The sequence below is a fragment of the Schistocerca nitens genome, chromosome 7, assembly GCF_023898315.1.
Source record: "Schistocerca nitens isolate TAMUIC-IGC-003100 chromosome 7, iqSchNite1.1, whole genome shotgun sequence".
In the NCBI taxonomy this organism is placed as follows: domain Eukaryota; kingdom Metazoa; phylum Arthropoda; class Insecta; order Orthoptera; family Acrididae; genus Schistocerca; species Schistocerca nitens.
Genome location: NC_064620.1, coordinates 419916205 through 419936899, shown reverse-complemented (window position 1 = coordinate 419936899; position 20695 = coordinate 419916205). Strand labels below are relative to the sequence as shown.

The following is a 20695-nucleotide window of genomic DNA, read 5'->3' as shown; positions in this document are numbered from 1 at the left end:
ATTTACGGAATTTTGTCAAACAATTTGGCTGCATTGGAGTTCTAATTTTGCCACAAGCCTGTTTTGGCAAATATTTTGTAAGATTTATCATAATTGCCAAAATAAGTCTGTATGAGTAAAAATGTGTTATGTCTAGGTAAACAAAAGAAAACAACAATTTCATATTTCTGTCAACAATGAGGTAGATTGCACAAAGAAAAAGTTCTGTGTAGTTGAGAAATATTTTTGTTTTCAGAATAACAGTAATAAACATTAAGTAATACAATTTATATCATACTGTGTTACAATCAATAGAAATTGTAATTTGACTAGATTTTCAAATCTGTGGAACACAGGGCCAGTGTAAATTATTTTCAAGTTTCACTCTCCTTGCTTCTGTGGTAAGGAGCGAGGACAACAAAAGAAAACTTTTTCCATTTTGTTTTGTGTAATGTAGTTTGCAACACAAGAGATACTTTTTCATTCTCACAATTGTTGTCTATTTTCATTCTCTCTGCACTTTGTAGCAGGAAACAGAAGGAGTCTCTCCAACACAGTTCCTCTATTATCCAAAGATTGTGACACACTTGTTGTGTTACCACTACCATTCCTGCACTGTTTTACTTTACTTGTCTCAGACATTTGGATTTCTTCACTCAATATTTATCATACTACATCTTGCTGTAATGAAATTACTTATTACACTTAACACAATGGCCTGTTCTGTACTCTACCATGTCTAGAAGGTTTCATCCTATGCCTTCTAATATGTGGAGCATGTGATATTTACACTGGTAAAAATGAGAGAGGTTTGTTAACCACAGAGATTGTCTCTCAGAAATATGAGAGAGAGAATACTGTTACTGCACACTTTGCAACAGAAGCACAATAAATATACTAGGAGAAGCGGAAGAGGAGCTGCAGGTTGGGTAGGATTGTGACTGGATACTGGGAAGCCACTTCTCAAACTTAGGCATATCACCTGCTCATACAGCCATTGTTTGCTGTATCCTGTTCAACAAACCTCCTTTCTGGCCACTTACATTGATCAAAATGATCTAAGAAGTTAATCTGTTGACAAGATGGAAAAGTCCGACTACATTTTGGACATTTCAGCACAGTTTTTGGCTCTTCTAGTTCCTCACTGATTGGAGGTTTCTGCTGTTGGCAGAGTTCGAAGTGGTCTAAGAAGTCTATGTGGTGACCAGGTGGGAATACAGCACTACACCCAGGGCAAATTATGTCCATACGAGTTTGTGTTGCTATGCCACCATCTTCATCTTCATCTTCATCTTCTTGTGTTGAGACTGGGGTACATGATTGTGAAGACCTTCCTGAGAACTGTTGAACTGAGGGAGGAGAACCACTTCGGAATGGAGTACTTTTCCTTGATGCTCCACTTGCTGCCACTGGAGAATATGTATGTACAGGGAAAGAAGTAACGGAAGCCAGCCCAGAACTGCTGAACCCCAATGTCACAGCACCTTCACCAGATACAACTGAGAAGCTGGTGCACGGAGAATCTTCAGGAAAATTATTTTTAAGTGGTTCAGTTGTTTCACAGCTTTTTTCCATACTGCCAGAGTCTTCTGTATTTGAATCTTTGACCAGTGCAGATGATGGATTTCTGCTGGCAACTTTGTCACAAGTGAGGTACATGTCATCATCTGATGTCATGTAACAACCTCGCGCTATCAAGGATCCCTGTAAAGGAAAACCAAAAGTAATACATCAGTAAGATTACATAACAGTTCATGCAGACGGCAAGAATATAAATTGATACTTATCTACTGACATCTGTTGTTACTTTCTTTACTGTTGCATTGTATGACCTTACACCAAGATTAAATATGTTTATTGAATTAACTAGTGGTTAATATTTTGGATTCTTACCCTTCTTTTGCATGGTTCCACAGGTTTAGGAGCTATTGCTGTATCCTCTAAAGGAAAACAGTGCCCGCAGCTTGGGCACTGGAATGGACTGCGCAAGCGTTCTTCTCTCAACTGTGGTATAAAACAAGGACATTATGAACATGTAGAAAGCCACAAAAAATGTGGGGTATGGATATATTAATTCAAATAGCTATTGTGATAGTTTTGACAGCATATTTATGCAAATAGTGTAAGCTCTTATCTGAGCTTTGTATATATCTAATGCTTTCATTGAAGTGTAAATTTCTTGTTTGATTAACAACACTGTAGTCTTATCTCATGGAATAATAAGTGTTTACATTTAATACTGCAAGTGTTTTTTAATCTGTAGTTTTGAGGGGAGGGCGGTATGAGTGTCTGTACAAGGAAGTAGATAAAGATACTTAATGAATTCCAAGAATGGTAGAACAGCTTTCCCCTGTGTGGGCTGTAAGATCTCACCTTTTGTGAAAGATTCCGTAAGTCCATTTTCAATTCTTCTACACGCTTCTCTGCTTGTTCGCGCTGCTGCAGGGCAGCAATTTTCTCTGCACGCTCTGCTTCCCAGTCATCGCGGTGGACCTGCGCCTGTACCCTCAGAGCAGCTCCTTCTCGTTCTTTCTCATCAAGCTCTTTCCTCAAATGGTGAACCTCTTCTCTCAGTTCCAGATTTTTTTGTCTCAGATTTTCAATTTCACTGCCAGCTGAGTTCTGTTAATAACAAAGATTTCCAAGAAAAGTTAGATTTTGGAGTAGAAATAGTACAGATAATGATGGCACCACTAAAAATTTAATATTGTATACATTAGTAATGCTTGCACTAAAAGTGAATTTCAGTGTTAATCAAGGCTTTGATATGCCTCCTCTAAGGAGAGGATACAAACAAAGTAAACCTTCACTCTTGGGTAACTGAAATGCGTGATAAGAAACATCTGTTAAGCCATTATTTTTATGTTGGTATGTGATGCTCGAGTTACGTGCCTGATTATATGGTTTGAGTTCTCTTGCCTTAGGTGCTGTTTATCAGCATATTTAAGTGCATAAAATCTCAAATGATGCATGATATACCATCACTGAACAAACTTTTATTTAGTGTGAATCTGTTAAGTGAAGTGCAGAAGTACTTACTGAAGAAATAAATATTTTTAAACATCAGTCAAGATATGAGCAAGTGTTTTGTTTATCTATAATAACTTCCATCATGGTATGTTAGATCAAAGTAACCTACAACTCTTAACAGCCAACATTTGGCTAGGACTTGCAGCCCAAAACTAAAGCGTGAAAGAAACCCTAGGATGCAGATAAACCATTATTTGCTGAATATCACCTCTCTCAGGTGAGAGTCTGACAGCGTATGTAGGAAACCTTCCTGGAGTTTATTAAAATAAGATGGATGAAGTCTGAGTTTGTCTGCTGGAAGTACCTGGACAGGTCCATTGTTAGTACATTCACAGTTTGTACTACATGAAATTCTGTGTGGCTACAAACTGTGACATGGTACAAATGCAGCCATCAGAAGGCTCTTCTCCAAAGTGCAATACTTAAAACACTGATAGTCCTACATCCCTTAGAGTGAGTTAAATACTTATCTCTATACTATTAACAAGAATCTTAGTTAGTTCACTGTGTTTATTTGTTAGTGATTGTTCTCAGTACTTCAAAATTCAGTAAATTTTCCAAAATGCTAGTCACAATATTTTAAATGATCATCTGATAAATACAACAACTTAAGCATAAATCTTTGTTTTCTGCCTGGCAAATTTCACATATGAAGGAACAAATATGTGACAGTACTGCCAAATATGATACCCCAGTCTTTGTTGATGTATTCTTGGCATGAAAATTGGTGGGAGATCAAAACCATATACCAGATTGTATTCAAGCATGAAAGCTTGCCATTTGTGGCAATATTCTTACCAAAAGCTGTCGAGCGCTTGTGCCATTATCTCTCCCCAACTATCTAAGCTCCACAGAAGCTCTTCTGCATATTCAGATGGATTAGCACCTCTGCTATAGTACTGTAATTACCTTTTAGAGAAACTAATTCTAACAATGCAAGTGGCAGGAAATCCATGGTAATATAAGTAAGTGAATACAAATGACTGGAATCATACCTGTTTGTTCAAGTTGACAGCTGAGTCCTCAGATATCTTATTCATTTGTTCTTGTTGTTCTTTTATGGTTGTCAAAAGTTTGTCAACATACACTTGACGATCGTTATTATATCGCTGCCACCGTTTGTTCACCTGTGTTACCTGTAAAAAATATCTAGTTAAATGGCTACGAAATTTAATGAAAAGTACATGAAACTATTACCAGTGCCCTAGAAACAGTGTAGTATTTACCTGCTCCAACATCTGTGCAACATAGGTGGGGAAAAAATATATTGAATATCACCCCCATCTGTGTGTAACAGAATGCATTTAACCCTTTAAGTGGCACTGATATGTACCACTGGTAAACAACTGGAATTACCATGAATAATTGTTTTTTCTCTTTTTTCAATGGTATGAACCTTTATCACTTCATACCTCGGGGCAGACTTAAAAATATGCAGTAAATTGATAAAGTTTATTCATTGCTGTTCCCAAAGAGTACTTACCAACATATTTCACTGTAGAGCTAAAAAAAAAAAAAAAAAAAAAAGACCAACCTTTTGTCACTTAAAGGGTTAAATATGATTTTGTTGCTATCACACTTTAGTGATGCAAGTTTTGGTTGGAGTCAGTGCACTAAGAAAATTCAGTAGCTTGTAAGGATTTATATATTTTATATTGCATGCACAACATAGTTCAGAAACCAGACTGCAATTGTAATAGTTGAAGAAAGTGAAAGGGAACAGTAGTTGATAAGGAAGTGAGATAGGATTGTCGTATGTCCCCGATGTTATTCAGTGTACATTCAGCAAGCAGGAAAAGAAATCCCAGAGAAATTTAGAAGAGAACTGAAGTTCAGGGAATATATATTAAAAGTTGGAGGTTTGCTGATGATATTGTAATTCTGTCATGGATGACAAAGGACTTTGAAGATCACGCGAAGGAAATGGATAGTATATTGAAAATGTGTTAAAAAGTGGGTACCTACAAAGGTTAAATAAGGTTAATGAAATGCACTCAAATCCAGTCCATTGAGGCTGAGGGAACTAGATTAGGAAATGAGAGACTAAAAATAGAGTTTTGCTGTTGGGGCAGACAAATAACATGATGTTGACATAAGGGAGATATAAAATGCAGACTGGCAATAATAAGAAAACCATTTCTGAAAAATGGAAAAGTGTTATTGAATACAAATTCAAGTGTTAAGAAATCTTGTCTGAAGGTATTTATCTAGAGTGACAGAGACAGAGAGAGAGACAGAGAATCGGTTGATGGGACACTTCCTATGCCATCGAGGAATCTTCATTTTGGTATGGTGTTGGAATTAAGGTTTGTGTGTGTGTGTGTGTGTGTGTGGAACATAAAACTACTTAAACCTAACTAACCTAAAGACATATATTTTTACATTGTGTGTTGGATTATCACAAAATGAAGATGATAATGATAGAGATGAGTGGTATTTATTAGCCATGGAACAAGAATAAAATAATTACATAGCAACTTCTCATTCAATAGGAGGGAGGGGTCACCCTTTTAAATCATCCTTATGTTACACAAGAATCACGGCCAGTATTGCAAATTATAGTTGCAGTTACTATGATATACAGTCAGATATCTAGTTTGATGCAGTTCGCTGGCTGCGGTGACCGAGCGGTTCTAGGCGCTCAGTCTGGAACCGCACAACTGCTACGGTCGCAGATTCGAATCCTGCCTCGGGCATGGATGTGTGTGATGTCCTTAGGTTAGTTAGGTTTAAGTAGTTCTAAGTTCTAGGGGACTTATGACCTAAGATGTTGAGTCCCATAGTGCTCAGAGCCATTTGAGCCATTGTGCACCGATTGTCACGCTGTTACCGCGCAATATGAAAACGGTTAAAAAGCGCCGATAAATAGGCTGCTCTCAATGTTTTTTCATAAATTTACGGTCATAAATCGGCTTTGAAGTTCTCCCAGGGTTGTATATACTGCACTAGATTAATAATTATAAACTGCATGTGTAGCGCAGTCGGTAGTGTAATGGGATGTGAACCAGTTGCGGTTTTCGTGTGTCTCCAGTGTCATTTTTTTTTCTTCAAAAAATGGTTCAAATGGCTCTGAGCACTATGGGACTTAACATCTGAGGTCATTAGTCCCCTAGAACTTAGAACTAGTTAAACCTAACTAACCTAAGGACATCACACACATCCATGCCCGAGGCAGGATTCGAACCTGCGACCGTAGCGGTCGCGCGGTTCCAGACTGAAGCACCCAGAACCGCTCGGCCACAACGGCCGGCATTTTTTTTTCTTCTCGTTCAGTTTGAAATACCTACATCTCGTAATTATAAAAAACATTTTTATAAATAATGCACGTCATCTTGTTTCTAATTAGATATTGGACGCGAAATTCCTGTTTCCATTTCAAATACACATTCTTAATTATCGATGTTTTATGAAAGACTGTTCAAAAAAGTTGTTTAAAATAAAAAAACAATTTAATTTTTAAGGCAAAAATGAAAAACCAAATCCTCTTTATTTGGACTATGTCCATCGTTTTAAACCACAGAGGTAGGTTAAGTATCGTAGAAACATGAAAAACAATCATTTTTACAGCATCGAGCACATCATGCAAATGCTGCATTTTTACATTTGCTACTGTACCATTACAATATGAACCCAACAGAAATGATGTGGAGCCAAGCTGCGGGACATGGCCCGAGAAGTAACAAGACTGTTAAGCTGCCAGACGTACTGGAACTAACGCACGCAGCCTTTTCACACGTCACTGCCGAACGCTGGCGGTATATAGAACGGCTCGTCATAGAAGAGAAAATGCTGCGCCTGGTTGGCTTCGTGGATTCTGTTGTTGATAGGCTTATTATCAATGTAGCCAGTGACTCTTCCAGAACTGAAATGTATTTCTCGGATTCGGATAAGGAAGGAGCTACTGTAAGTAATACCTTCAGTGGCTTCAGTGTTTATACGGTGAAATCCTTCAATACTCTCTTACGTTACACACAACTTATGCAGAAAAATTACCCAGTGGTTAAGTCAGGAATTTTCATCATCCTTGTTTTTTAATTACAACAGTACGTTAGCTAAAAATGATAACGTGTTGTGGTTTACGACTAGTCGTTTAAGGAGCATATTATGGGAGACCTGCAGCCACGTCACTGCAGGCTAGCTGTACCAGCTGACCGACCAGTGCTGTCCAAGTTAATTGCGCGGGTAAAGCTGTTGTCCCGTATTATCGCTAAGTTGATGTGCGCTTAACGCACAGCACAAAACTACCCTTATTATCGTACTTGACAGTACTCTAGACAGCTTGGCTGCAGTCCCACGTGAAACGGAAATCCAATGAGGTTCCAGCAAACGCGGAAGAATACATAGTGCAATGCTTACAGCAGGTTTATTCCTATAGTAAACTGATTATAGCTCGAGTAAAGTAACAGTTTGATTATGTGTTGGCAAAACGAACAACTGTGTCAACACAATCTTTGTACGTTCTGTTGTTATACTTATGTCACTCATAAAAACAATTTTTCTTCTGTGGTAGGATATTTTCAAGTTTTAAATGCGTTTTGAAGGTCCACCCAAACTCCCTTTATTCTCAAACTGTGATTGTATTGCATTAGTCGCCAAAAAGGTACTGGTTGATATCACTGGTCAGAGTTGACGGGCAGTGTAATTGCCTTCGGTGCTATTGACTGCTTACAAGAACGGGAACAATGCTCATGAATGAATTTCGAATAAGCAATGAAGAGATCCGATTTTCAGTTAGAAGCATCATAGCTAACGATCTGAAGATGCTACATTAGTCTCATCGATTCTGCAGAAAGCTAAAGTGACACGAGTTGTAACATTATATGACGGTACACTAAACACGTTGATGAAGTCAAGAATGTAAACAGCTAAGGCCACGTTTATTCGGTAAGCTACTTACGTCCGTTATGATAGCTTGCAACTTCAAATTTTCCTCTTGAATTGACCGATAATTCCTCTTCAGTTCGTCGTATTCTTCGGTCAAAAGGTCGGAACTGCTTTCAGAGGTATTCTGTAACAGACGTAAATATACTTTATGAAGTGGAATTCGGTCTAGTACGACAATATTCATTCTATTTTATGATATAAAAAGAATAAACTTTGTGTTCCACAGTCATATGAAATTTACGATTTGCTTGACTAGGTGAGCAATCATCTTTTGGATGTAGTATCATTTCTTACTTTCCAGCCAAAAAGCTGTCATCAAGCCAAAGTTTGTTTTTAACACAGTACGTAACCAGGCATGGTCTGTTGGGAGTGGTACCGTATGCCGTTGCCTTCTTCGTCCTTTGGCTGACTGACCGACCTATCGACCCAGCCAGTCAGTGGGGGCGGGAGGTACCTAACAGTGTAACGTGGGTTCCGAACCACGGCATGACTGCATTTTTCACATCAACAAACATTACTACAGGTGAAAGAAGGGAAAAGTTGTAGATAAAAATCCTAGGACTGATCGAGAATCGAACATGATAACTATAGTATTCGTAGTTTGGCAATTTACCACCAAACCACTGAGCAGCAATGAAAAATTGAAGAGAATTTTTGCCTGTGCCCGGCAGCGTGACTCCAGATTTATCTGCACAAGGCAGTATTTCATCGCAAGGCAGTTTCATGGCCATGGGAAAAAACGCTACAACAAGTCAATTTCATTAAATAAACTACTTTTCTATTACGACTTCTGAATTAGGCCCATCTTCGGAAAACAGTTTTCAGTATTTTCTTCTCTTGTCGCTGAAGTGGTAAGTTTCATCATATAACCAAACAAAGTAACGTATATCACATACAGAAAATGAATTTCTTGTAAAGTAATACCGATTTACAGAACGTATTTTTGTGAACGACTATCACTTGGGAAACGAATTGAGGGCAACATGGCGGACAGAATGGATCCCATAAAAAATCCAAGTAGGCCCTGTGGTACTTCGTACAGAAATTGGCTCACGTTTTTGTGTTTATTCGTAACTAATTTAGAAAATGAAAAGTATTACAGTTTTGGAAGTACACAAACAGATCAAGTATCCTGTCAGTCACATTTGAGAACTTCATTTTAAAAGTAAGTACATATTAGTTGCCTAAATTTAAAAAAATGGAGGCTAATAATCCAAACTGGTACTTTTTCGACTGTCAACAATATTTTTACCATGCTTCATTTAGGTGTTCAAATCAATTGGAGAAATGATTGAAATTACTTGATGGTTGTTACATGAACTTTGATACACTATACTTTGAATCTGTGTCTTGACTTACCGGTGAAAAATTATAACAAATGACTAACCAAAAAATAATTTTCATAATGAATTCCACAGAAAAAATTTACAACTGTAATCCACAAGTACAAATTTGGTGGAAAGCCCGTTTGACAAAATATTGGAATCATTAAAGGACGTATTATTAATTACAGACGAACGAAAAGTAGGGAAAGTAAGATACCAGATGTGCAGCCCTAATGCTCAAGAAGGATCTCAAGCCTTGTTGTGCGCAGCGGTTAAGAAAGTGAATCACATTCGGGAAAAACTGAGTTTAAATCTCCATTCGGTCACACAGACGTAGTTTTCTCTAAATCGATTAAGGCGATAACCAGGATGGTTCCTTTGAGATGTACATTGCCTATTTCCTATCCAGTTCTTGACCTGTTGGAGTTCGCGTTAGTCTCTAGCAATTTCGTTGTTAAATCCTAATCTCTTCGCCTTAAACCTTGCTTGAAAACCGACAGAATGCGCGCCTGCCTTATCCATCCTATTACGTCAATGTTTATGAATAAGACTAGTACAGACTGGCACGGCAACTCGCGTTAAGTGTTCGGTCTGTTTATCCTAGAGCGCGAGACGCCGCGACACGCTTGCCGTGCTTACAACGTGACGTCACACGTACATCAGCAGCTGGGGACACGTGCCAGCCTCGCGCCACGTGTCTGCCCCCCACCACTGCCCTGCCTCCCAGCCACGCCTCTTCCGCGAGCTGTGGTCTACTTCCGCATCCTTTTGTTTCCTGCTTTCTGGCTGACTTGGATGGGATGGTTGGGTGCCGGTCGTAGAGGCGGTATAAGCAAATTATTTGCACTACCAATCAACAAAGCCGTACCAAGGTAACACTGCGCCCTTGGCAGAAACCCCAAAGCTGTCTCCCCTCTCCACAGAACTACTTTCCTGCAATTATTCTACGCGCAAATTTAGCAAATTTTATAATCTGCTGTGCATGACTTGCCCGTGGGAGTGATGAGGCCCCTGCCAGGCAGATAGGGAGCGCAAAAGCTGACCGCAGGAAAAAGAATGTTTACGAAGTAACTGGAGGGAGAGGGCTACGTGAGTTATCGTACCGTTCGTGTTCATATTTTCTGCCAGTAAGGAGAACCATTTCCCTCGACCTGTACAAGTAACATCCCAAAGAAACGACAACCACTGAACAGATGTCTATCACTGACATGGTTTATGTTGCAACAGAGCTTTTGGTTCAAACAGCTGCCGCCTACACACCTCGCTCATGTACAGCCACGGATTCCTGCTGCCACTTTGCTACAATATTGTAGGATGTCAGAGGTCGGCGAGCGGGTTTTCAAGCAAATGTGCTATTTGACCGAAAGTTTTAGATGTCTACCGGCTGAGATCGGAGCAAAGCAAGCAGAAAAGGTCGAAGGCTAAAATGGTTCAAATGGCTCTGAGCACTATGCGACTTAACTTCTGAGGTCATCAGTCGCCTGGAACTTAGAACTAATTAAACCTAACTAACCTAAGGACATCACACACATCCATGCCCGAGGCAGGATTCGAACCTGCGACCGTAGCGGTCGCTCGGCTCCAGACTGTAGCGCCTAGAACCGCACGGCCACTCCGGTCGGCAATGGTCGAAGGGATATGTAATTTACTTGCCCCTCCAGCCAGTACTTTTGCTTCTTCTGTTAACATTAAGTGGGAATTATCTTTTTTGTTTTGCGCAGATTAAACCACGGCGTCCCGATATTCCATTGATGAACAAAGGAAGATAGCTACCTGGCCTAAGGTCTTTCACTCGCGCGGAGTGGCCGTGCGGTTTGAGGCGCCATGTCACGGATTGCGCGACCCCTCCCGCCGGAGGTTCGAGTCCTCCCTCGGGCATGGGCGCGTGTGTGTTATTCTTAGCATAAGTTAGTTTAATTAGTGTGTAAGTGTCGGGACCGAAGACCTCAGTAGTTTGGTCCCTTAGGAACTCACACTTATTTGAACATTTGAGTTCTTTCAATCCCAAAGCATTGTACAAGAAAAATTCAAGACCTGGACTGATGGGATGGACCATCGCGCCCGACAAACATCAGCTTAATGCTAACATATTTTTGCATCACTCTGTTCTACGGGAGAGGCCAGTGGTGCTTGTAGAGCGCTAGACGGTGAACGCTCTTATAACCAAACGCACGCCCTGCTATACGTCATCGGCTGTATTGCTCAAGCATCTGGTCTCGTAAGACAACAAAGTAGGCCTTATGTGTTAGATTTTTGTTGTTGTTCTAGTGCGAATGAAACTGACACGTGCTGAAGCATTGAAAATCCTAATATTCTTTGCTAATAACTTTGCTAAACGTAATTCTTGTATCCAGTTTCACTGGATATTAGTTTTCTCCCGTGGACTATCTCACTCACACATGATCTCCCTTGTATGATTGTCATTGTCAACATCGATTTGAGTCGCATGTATGCCACTCCGATAACTGAATGTAGTAGCGTGCTTCTCGGCACACTCGTGCTGGCACTATAGGCAAATGTGCCCTTAGCAGTTCACCACATCACGTAGTACTTGTTTGATGTACGCCTGTTTCTGGACAGTTCATTCCCAACGCTGTGAATTTGGCTGATCGGGCCGTAAGGCTAGTCGAATCGTATTCTTCCGACCGACTGGTCGGCGGAGTAAGGATAATGACTGATACAGGCTATGGCAAGTCCCAATTTCACGCTCCCAACTCTGCCGACTGATGAACGTGTTCCAGGGAAATGGGATTGGTCGACGTACTCTGTTCAGTTAGGCGAATGTTGCTGCTGGTTTCAGATCGTATTTCATGTAATTAACTATTTCGGATACAGAAACGCTTATAATTCTAAGAGTGAAAATACTTCACCGCGAAATTCGCAGGACATTAAGTATATTACCGCGACGTGCAAACTTTTGTCGAAAGTGGCGGAGGACATGAGTGTGGAAGACAATTCTTTTTCCTGGCATGATCCCGTATCCTCACCAGGTCGACATCTTATTCTGAATTTAGTGGTACAAGGTGGCCAGATTACCTTCCCGTCTACGACAATTGTCGAAGCTGATTGCACACATATGTGCCAAAAAAAAAAAAAAAAACAATTGTAACTGGAGAAATAATAACTTAGCTTTCCAAATACGACTACAGTAGTTCATAATACGTACTCAAAGTCAAGCAAGCATGTATGAGATAAACGTGGTGCCCTTCAGAAATATTACGTAGGCCAAAAGCGTCGATCTTTTGAAGTTCGCTTTACTAAACTTTGCAATTTAGATAGTAATAAAACAGCTTTTGGTTCTCATTGCGAAAAGAAAGAAAAAGAAAGTTTGCACAGTGTATGAGGTACAGATGAACATCTTGATACCTGTCATCAAATTCCTAAAGCACAATTAGGAGGCATAGCTCCACATCTTGATGTCTGTCATCAGGTTCATAAAGGATATCTTTGGATACATGTTAAGAGCTTGAAATTTCTTCTAATTTTAAAAGGCATCTTGTCATGGTCTGCGCGGCTCCCCCCGTCGGAGGTTCGAGTCCTCCCTCAGGCATGTGTGTGTGTGTGTGTGTGTGTGTGTGTGTGTGTGTGTGTGTGTGTGTGTGTCATCCGTAGCGTAAGTTAGTTTAAGTTCGATTAAGTAGTGTGTAAGCTTAGGGACCGATGACCTCGGCAGTTTGGTCCCATAAGACCTTTAAACTAAAAAAAAATAAAAAAATACATCTCTCGTTAGATGAACAAAGCGATTTCCGTATCTATGTCTTTTTCAAGGACCTTTCTGATCTGTTACAAGGCCTTACCTCCCTGTTCTTGCCTTTTTTCTTCATTGGGGTCTTTTTCCTGTTTCATACTGGCGGTTAAGTCTACACTTCAGACCACCAGATAATAGTTTACTAGTCGCATCGTCTATCCTAATCCTAGTGCACATCTAGCTTATCTACACAAGTAGTTAAGAATTTTTTTTTACTAGTTATGACTTTGAGAAGGCTTTTTCTCATAATAAATTTTACAATGTGAATATTCTTAATCATATCTTTGATTTTTCAGAGTCACCAACGTTATATCATTACGTAGTCAAATCTAGACTTCAGTTCCAACATAGTACAGTTAATGAATTACTATGTAAAGCCGCTTTTACGGCGGAGCGGACGTACGAATAAATAGAGTTCTCTTTTATGTAAACGCCATAAAAAACTAGGCGCGCGTGTGCAAGCGGCATTCGGTTTTGTTTGGTTGGCTTTCGCATTTCTTCGCTGATTGTTTCGCTAGTTGTCAGCTTTTCAGCGAACCATCAAGGAAAATTCGCTTTCTCTCCGCTTCGGTGTTAGCATCAAAAACCTATCGTCTGCTCTCTTTCACTTTTGTCGTTGACATGAGCTGCGTGAACGATTGGGTAGTCCGAAGAGAATGTAACGCTGCTGATGTAATAATAAAGATATCATTCGTGCTTCCTAGAAATTTGCGGAATCACTCAAAAAGATAAGGGGCGTGAGAAAGACAAATTCATTGGATGCTTGCATAATGTAACATATTTTCGATGATGTGAAATTAGAAGAAGTTAATAAAGATCTTTAATTGTCCTTTGCTCTTAATATGTTGTGCTTTAAATATCTGCACCAAACTGGGAAATCAATGTGAGAAAAGCACAAATGACATTGCGAAAAAGTTTAAGTTGTGGACCTGAGTGTAACCATATCTATTTCCAGTTGTTGCAGAAGAGAAGGAACCTTTGAAAATTGTCTACACTAGCATTGAATTTCTTATGATGAAACTGGTTAAAGTTTGAAGAGATTTCGGGATTGCAACGGTCGTTGTAAACTCCACTCCACGATATTTCGAATGGACACCTGCCAGTGATCTTCAGCTAAGACCGGTTGCAGTCCCAAAATCTCTTCGAACACTTAATTCGCAGGGACAATATTAAATGTCACATTTCTGTAACTTTTGTCGATTTTTGTCTGATACTTTTTCAACGAAAATAAGTAGGGAGTCTGTAGATGCAGTCAAAAACGTTCTTGCTTTAAACAGTCGAAGATCTGTTGCTCGTCAGCGTATTCTGCACGGCGACCTCTCTTTCACAGCGTCAGAGGTATGGAACCCTTATAGGGTCACGGTGCGTGTCTCCGACTGTTAAAAATCCTTTTTCTCAGGAATGGGTGTAAGTACCGAGTTGAAATTTTTGCCACATGCCAAGGACTACAGTCCCTTGGCGGCGTAAAAAACTGAAGCTTCTAATTCAGTTCAATCAAAAGAACGCCCATTTATGTCAGGTATTTTGATATCTTGCCAACCGGGCGCGAAACGGAAACCACTGTGAAAACCCGATGAAGCTTTCCACGGGATATGTTGGGCTGTGTCTCTAGTATGCGTATCGAGCGCATCAACATCGCTCCTTTTCAGTTCTGAGCGTGCTCGCCGTGAGCTTTCGCCTGATTTCATGCAGTAAGCATAACCTAACTGTCACGCATTTCCTTCTTACTGACAATTCTCGGAAGCACATTGTAGGGGCAACGAAGACGCACCTGCAGGGATTTCGACAGGAAGTCTTTGATCGCCAACCATAGAGCCCAGACGCGGCTCCCTCTGATTTTTATCTCTGTTCACATGACCCTGGCTACGATGAAAACAGTTTGCCACAGGCAACGAGCTGCAGACCAGCGTAGAGAAATGACGGAAAGCAAAGACGGATGTCTTCTATGACGAGCACTACGATAACATTTTTGATTTTCACATTGGTTTCCGTTTCGCGCGCTATCGGACCTAACTTTTTGGATAGCCCTTGTAGACAAAGGCAAAAATTGTCGAAATTCTCGATTCTCAGGATGGATGAACTATATGTATACATAATTAAGTTTGTACGAACACTCTGTGCTCGAGTCCTGCTCGCACTTATTCGGATCTTTTTTTAACCGGGTTAACTGACGAATTGGTAATAAGTAGAAACACGAAAAACAATCTTTTTACTTTATGGCCAACTTCGGTGTTATTTCTTGCCAAATATGGTGTTATTCTTTACCAATTACTCTGTTTTTTGTCAGTTTCGGTGCTATTTATTGCCATACAGTGCTATTTTTTGTCTGATTCGTTTTTCGCCAGTTTCACTATTTTTTTCCAGTTTCTATTTTTCTCTTTTCCGTGTTATTTTTTACCGAATTTGGCGCGTTATTTTTTTGCTAAATTAGGTGTCATTTTGGAGCTGTTTTTTGCTATTTTATGTATTACTATTTTGCCAGATTTGGTGTTACTTTTTTGCTAAATTCGGTTTTACTTTTTTGCCTAGTTAAGTATTTATTTTGCTAATGTCGCTGTTATGTTTTGCCAGTTACGATGATTTTTTTTCATTTTAGTGTTATTTTTTGCCGATGTCCGCAGCTAGTGGTCTTGCGGTAGCGTTCTCGCTTCCCGCGCACGGGGTCCCGGGTTCGATTCTCGGTGGGGTCAGGGATTTTTCCTGTCTCGTGATGACTGGGTGTTGTGTCGTCATCATCATCATCATCATTCATCCCCATTCCGGTCGGAGGAAGGCAATGGCAAACCACCTCCACTAGGACCTTGCCTAGTACAGCGATGTGGGTCTCCCGCATCGTCCCCTACGCTCCTCTGAGTATGGGACCTCATCATCATCATTTTCGTCGATTTCGGTGTTATTTTAACTATGGAGATGATTTTTTTTTGACAAATCCGGCGTTATTGGTTTGTTGACACGGTGCTGTTTTTGCAAATTCGGTGTCATTTTTTGCCATTTCGGTGCTGTTTTTAGCAAATGCATTTCAACATTCAACGGATATTGGTAAGCCGTTGTCCTCAGATTTATAACAGTTTTATACCAGAAAATGACAGTATTTAATAGAAATCGGCGATTTCACATTATTTCACTAAAAAAGAGCCAATTTCGCGTTATATTTCGCGTTATTTTTCGCGTCATCCTTTTCGCGAAATTTTCCTGTAACTAGCAATGCGTCGAAACCGGTAATGAGCAATACCACTTGTGTAACTTTACACAGGAATATGTAGTTAAAAAAGAATCGTAGTGATATGTCTTATAGGTGCTTTCACACTGCCGTAAAGCACTGACCAGCTCTAAGGCAGTCGGTGGCAGTGTGACGCTACCGGAAGAGGAAGTGTTTTAAGGTCGGCAGAGGAAAGAGCCGCTCAGCGCGGAAACATCGCCCACGGCACGGGGGCCGGGGACTACCTCGAATCTTTCCGCCACGCTTTTCCTGCTGCCCACCAACAGAGCTGTATATCTTAACGCTTGCTGGCACAACTGCCGTTAACAGTATTCAGCAATTACAGTGAACGCACGTTTAGGAAGTGACGCGGCGAGCTAGACCAGGATCCTATCCGCAGGGGGACAAGCTACTCTCTATGTTTACGGGGACGTAGGCGGAAATAATTCATAGTGAATGCATTTTTGAAGCTAAACCTACGAAAATTTGTATTTGGCTTCTCTGCTAGAAATAAAAGTCTGTGTCAGGGAACGAAAGTTTTATGGAAATGTCACCCATCCGATTCGAGCTACCAGAATTGCTTTATGGTCAAAGTGCATTCGGCAAGGACCATGCTTTTCTGGCCTTAATTAGCGTGAAAAGTTTAGGTGGTGTTGGTTGCGATTTGTGAACTAAATCAACGAAAGCTATTTGACAGTCACCACGAAATCGGCGTTGTCAATTGCTTCGAAAAAGAAATGGATCTTCCATAAGTTAATTTTTAAGTAGGCCAAATATCCATACATGTTAGACAAACGGATGTATGTTTGTGTGTATGTTCCACATCTCTTTCTAAACCACTGGATCGATTTCAACCAAACTGGATAAACGTATTGCTTAGTGTCTCGCAACAATCGCTGTCGGGGTAAGAACCACACACCTGTCATAGTTACGGCGATATGACCTCATAAACACTGAGATGCGTAAAAAATGCCGCATCGTTCAAAATGTTCAAATGTTTGTGAAATCTTATGGGACTTTACTGCTAAGGCCATCAGTCCCTAAGCTTACACACTACTTAACCTTAATTATCCTAAGGACAGACACACACACCCATGCCCGAGGGAGGACTCGAACCTCCGCTGGGACCAGCCGCACAGTCGACTGCAGTGCCCCAGACCGCTCGGCTAATCCCGCGCGGCTGCCGCATCGTTCATGAAATTTTAATACATTTATTTTTTATTACTAAGACACTCCTAAAATCGAGTCATCTTACGGAAATCCCCAACATCAGGCAGCGCTTTTGACAGCTTTCAACTGCGACGCTGTGGGCGAATACAATAGCCGCCTACGGAGCTATGAAGAGCCGTTTCCATAGAGACATTTACAAAATCGCGTTTTAGACTCGCGATGCAGGTACGGCCACCGTACTAGAAATATTTTTTATAATCAGGTTCTGAGTTAAATAAACATTACAGGGAATTTGTATTTTGCGTGCTATGATTTTTAATTTGGATACTGTACTTATTGTACATTATGCATAGTTCTTTGTACGACTAATTCGTAATTTCAGATTCGTTTTCACGACTATAGGGAAATGAAATTTTATTGATATTACACTACAAACACAGTTAATTTTTTGTGTTTGTTTTTAATAGAATATTAGTAAAATAAATTCCAGGCACTAACAGTTACTGATGACAAAACGTTTGAATGAGAGTGTATGTGCAGGAATATCAATTTGAGATGAGCAGGTACAATGTTTCTAGATTGTTGATTTGTACATGGACCATATCCGTAAGAATATATAAATTCAATTAAACTTTTAAAAATGTGCAAATCTTATACGAAGAATTGCTTTATTAAATTTGAATACCCGGTTTGCAGCTTAGTTCGCGTAAACTAGTGTGTACATTTTCACATGAGCAATGGGCGTAACAATATACAAATTCGTTTAAAGAAAAAACAAAAGAAAAAAGAAAATTGTCTGTGCACACCCACACAGTCTACGCGAACGAAGCACCGAGCGCTAAGCTAATTAAAGACAAAAGGAAAATAATTATAAACGCCAGCACAGCACAAAGTCTTTCGTAAATCTGAAAAGAAGGAAAAAGAACTGAACCTTTCCTTATTGACGAAAGAGCTGTTCGTAGTCCATAGGAAAAAGAAAAATGCTCTTATCGATCTTCTGATTGAAGTAACTCTTCAGTTTTGATATGACATTAAGGAAATATAGCTGAATGATGCGCGCAGGGCTATCTTGGTTTGTCATTTTACAGAAACATTTCGTGGAAATGCCGATGTATCTTGTAAATCTGGCTATTTCAGAAACTTTTGATGGGGAACGCAACCGGCTGCAAATACTTTAAAAGAAGGCGCTAACTATGCAACACTTCTCATACGGCGTAGGGCCGGACGACCCATGACACAGTTAATAGTTGAATTGTATAATGTTTAGAACCATAATTTAACTTGTTCGCTCACAATTAACAGAAATTATTTTTGAAAATCAACACAAACTTGAATACAAAGGAACGGTTCGAAAAGTCGTTCCTCCGTTCGTCTGCATTCATATGCATTCTTTTTTGGAATAATTTATGGATAGTACTGCATCGATAGTTTTGGTGTGACAAGGTCGATTCTCTCTACCTGCTCCTGCACTACCTCCATGAAACTAAATTATTGTTCCGTCTTTAATGACGTGCGAAACCAGGAAATGGAAACTGTGACTATTGCGGAATGCATTCCAACTTTTCTATGACAACTAATAAACACTTGTACTTAGTTTGAAAAACATAACTACGACTGAGTATAAAGGACTGTAATAGAATACTGTGATTCAAATGACAAGACTAATTATTGTACGGTATACTGTATAAGAAGACTTTAGTGACAGCCATCTGAATCACAATACTGACATCGAACAAATTAGTGACAGTTATTAACGGAATATGCACGACTACTGAACAATTGTGTAGGCACTAGTGACAGCATATGACTTTTCTTATCTGTTGTTTGAAAGTATTCTTCGAGATGCAGTTGAGAGAGGGACGGCAGAGAATTTTGAAGCGTATCTGAAACATTGAATTTTGGTTGTGGGAACACTATATTACGGATTTACCCTTTTTTCACGCCGTGGTGCTTAAACGCTTCGAAACAGCAGCCACATCGCCATTGATGAATCCTTTGTATTTTTAATTTCGCGTACTTGTTTTGAGAACTTGCAATTCAGTTTTTTAGCAGTATTACGCTATCACCCGCAAATTAATAAGGTAGTTGCAATTTAAATGACAGGTATGTGGACATTTTAATGCACGGTAAGTTTTCTGTTTACGCCTGTCATCTTCGTGCTGGCAACAGTATTCACAGACTAGACTCTAGTCACTAGAGGGATAGGGCTCACACACTGCATAATCTCCCCCCCCTCCTTCCCCTCCCTCTCCATCCCCACCACTCACACCCCCTTCCACCAGGCCTATGAAAACGACGACAAAAAAAGCCCTTGGGTCTATGTTTTTACAAAATTACGCACTAGGATGCCTTAACCACGTATTAGTGTGCATCTTGCAGTGTCAGCACTGTACCGAATTGTATCTTTGGAAATAAACACAAGGGGCATCAAAGAGGAAACAAAACAGTATGATGTTTTACAGTTCACAACAAAGTCGTCTCTGAAGGAGGAACATTAAATAATGCTGAAGATCCTATCGATGTGTAAGAATGTCAAGCAATGTACATACTTAACAACTGTTTGAAATATTACCGTACCTGATACTAAATGAAATCCGAGGCCAAGAATTCGTCACTGTATCAACAACAGAAAAGGGTTAGCATAATACAAACTGTATGAGCATTTAGTGCCATTTTCGACTCTGATCCAAATTACTCTGACATTTGATGACAAACGATTCTATGAACCACACGATTTATTTGAACATTGTTGACCATTTGAGAAATTTCTGAGATGGAAAGCTAATGCAGCCACTCGGATATTCACTTTAAGAAACGACATTTCGACACACCATTTGAAATTAAGTAACTGTCCACTACAGCTAAAGACAGACAGTCGAGCGGACAGTGAAAAAAAAAAGTTTTATAAGAAGTTCACTCGTAGAAATAACATAACATTGTCGACTGCTGCTCTGAAGACTGGTGCATCATGACGCCATGTGCGACCACATGACGCAGCTCACCTTCGATTTGTTGACGCGCCTTTGCGACAGTGACTGCGCGATCTCCGCTTTCCTCCGTTGCGCCGCTGCCATTCCACGACTCAACGTCACCTTCATGGCAGCACGTGCTGCAAGCTACTGACAAGGAACCTCCCGAGCACCCAGATAGCCTATTGGGTGGTACGGTGGGGGTTGTGTGAGTGAGGGGGGGGGGAGGGGGGGCGGTGTCCGCCAGCCAGCCGAATAGCGGCGATCTCTGACGACGACAGTTTCAGCCGTAGCGATCTCAAGCCCGCCAGTTGCCGGGGAGTTACCGTAGAGGGAGTAAGCTTTGCAGTGCTGGCGGCTAGCACGCGCCACGGTCAGCTGATCGCGTTGC

General features: G+C 40.4%; 1 protein-coding gene across 1 annotated transcript; it reads right to left on the bottom strand.

Annotated features, from left to right (window-relative positions):
- Positions 1-202: 202 nt before the first annotated feature.
- On the bottom strand, positions 203-20470 carry LOC126195207 (uncharacterized). Its single transcript, XM_049933724.1, has 6 exons — positions 20338-20470; positions 7907-8017; positions 4005-4145; positions 2353-2601; positions 1873-1983; positions 203-1683 (listed from the first exon to the last, which is right to left on the bottom strand). The coding sequence occupies exons 1-6, from the start codon at positions 20431-20433 to the stop codon at positions 958-960; spliced, it is 1434 nt and encodes a 477-aa protein (XP_049789681.1). The 5' UTR covers positions 20434-20470; the 3' UTR covers positions 203-957.
- Between the last annotated feature and the right edge of the window lie 225 nt (positions 20471-20695).

Coding starts and splice junctions, on each gene's coding strand:
- LOC126195207 (XM_049933724.1), bottom strand. CDS start 20,433: ATGAAGGTGACGTTGAGTCGTGGAATGGCAGCGGCGCAACGGAGGAAA. Junction 8,018..20,337: donor GGCGCGTCAACAAATCGAAG/GTGAGCTGCGTC, acceptor CGTCTGTTACAG/AATACCTCTGAAAGCAGTTC. Junction 1,684..1,872: donor TGGAACCATGCAAAAGAAGG/GTAAGAATCCAA, acceptor TTTCCTTTACAG/GGATCCTTGATAGCGCGAGG.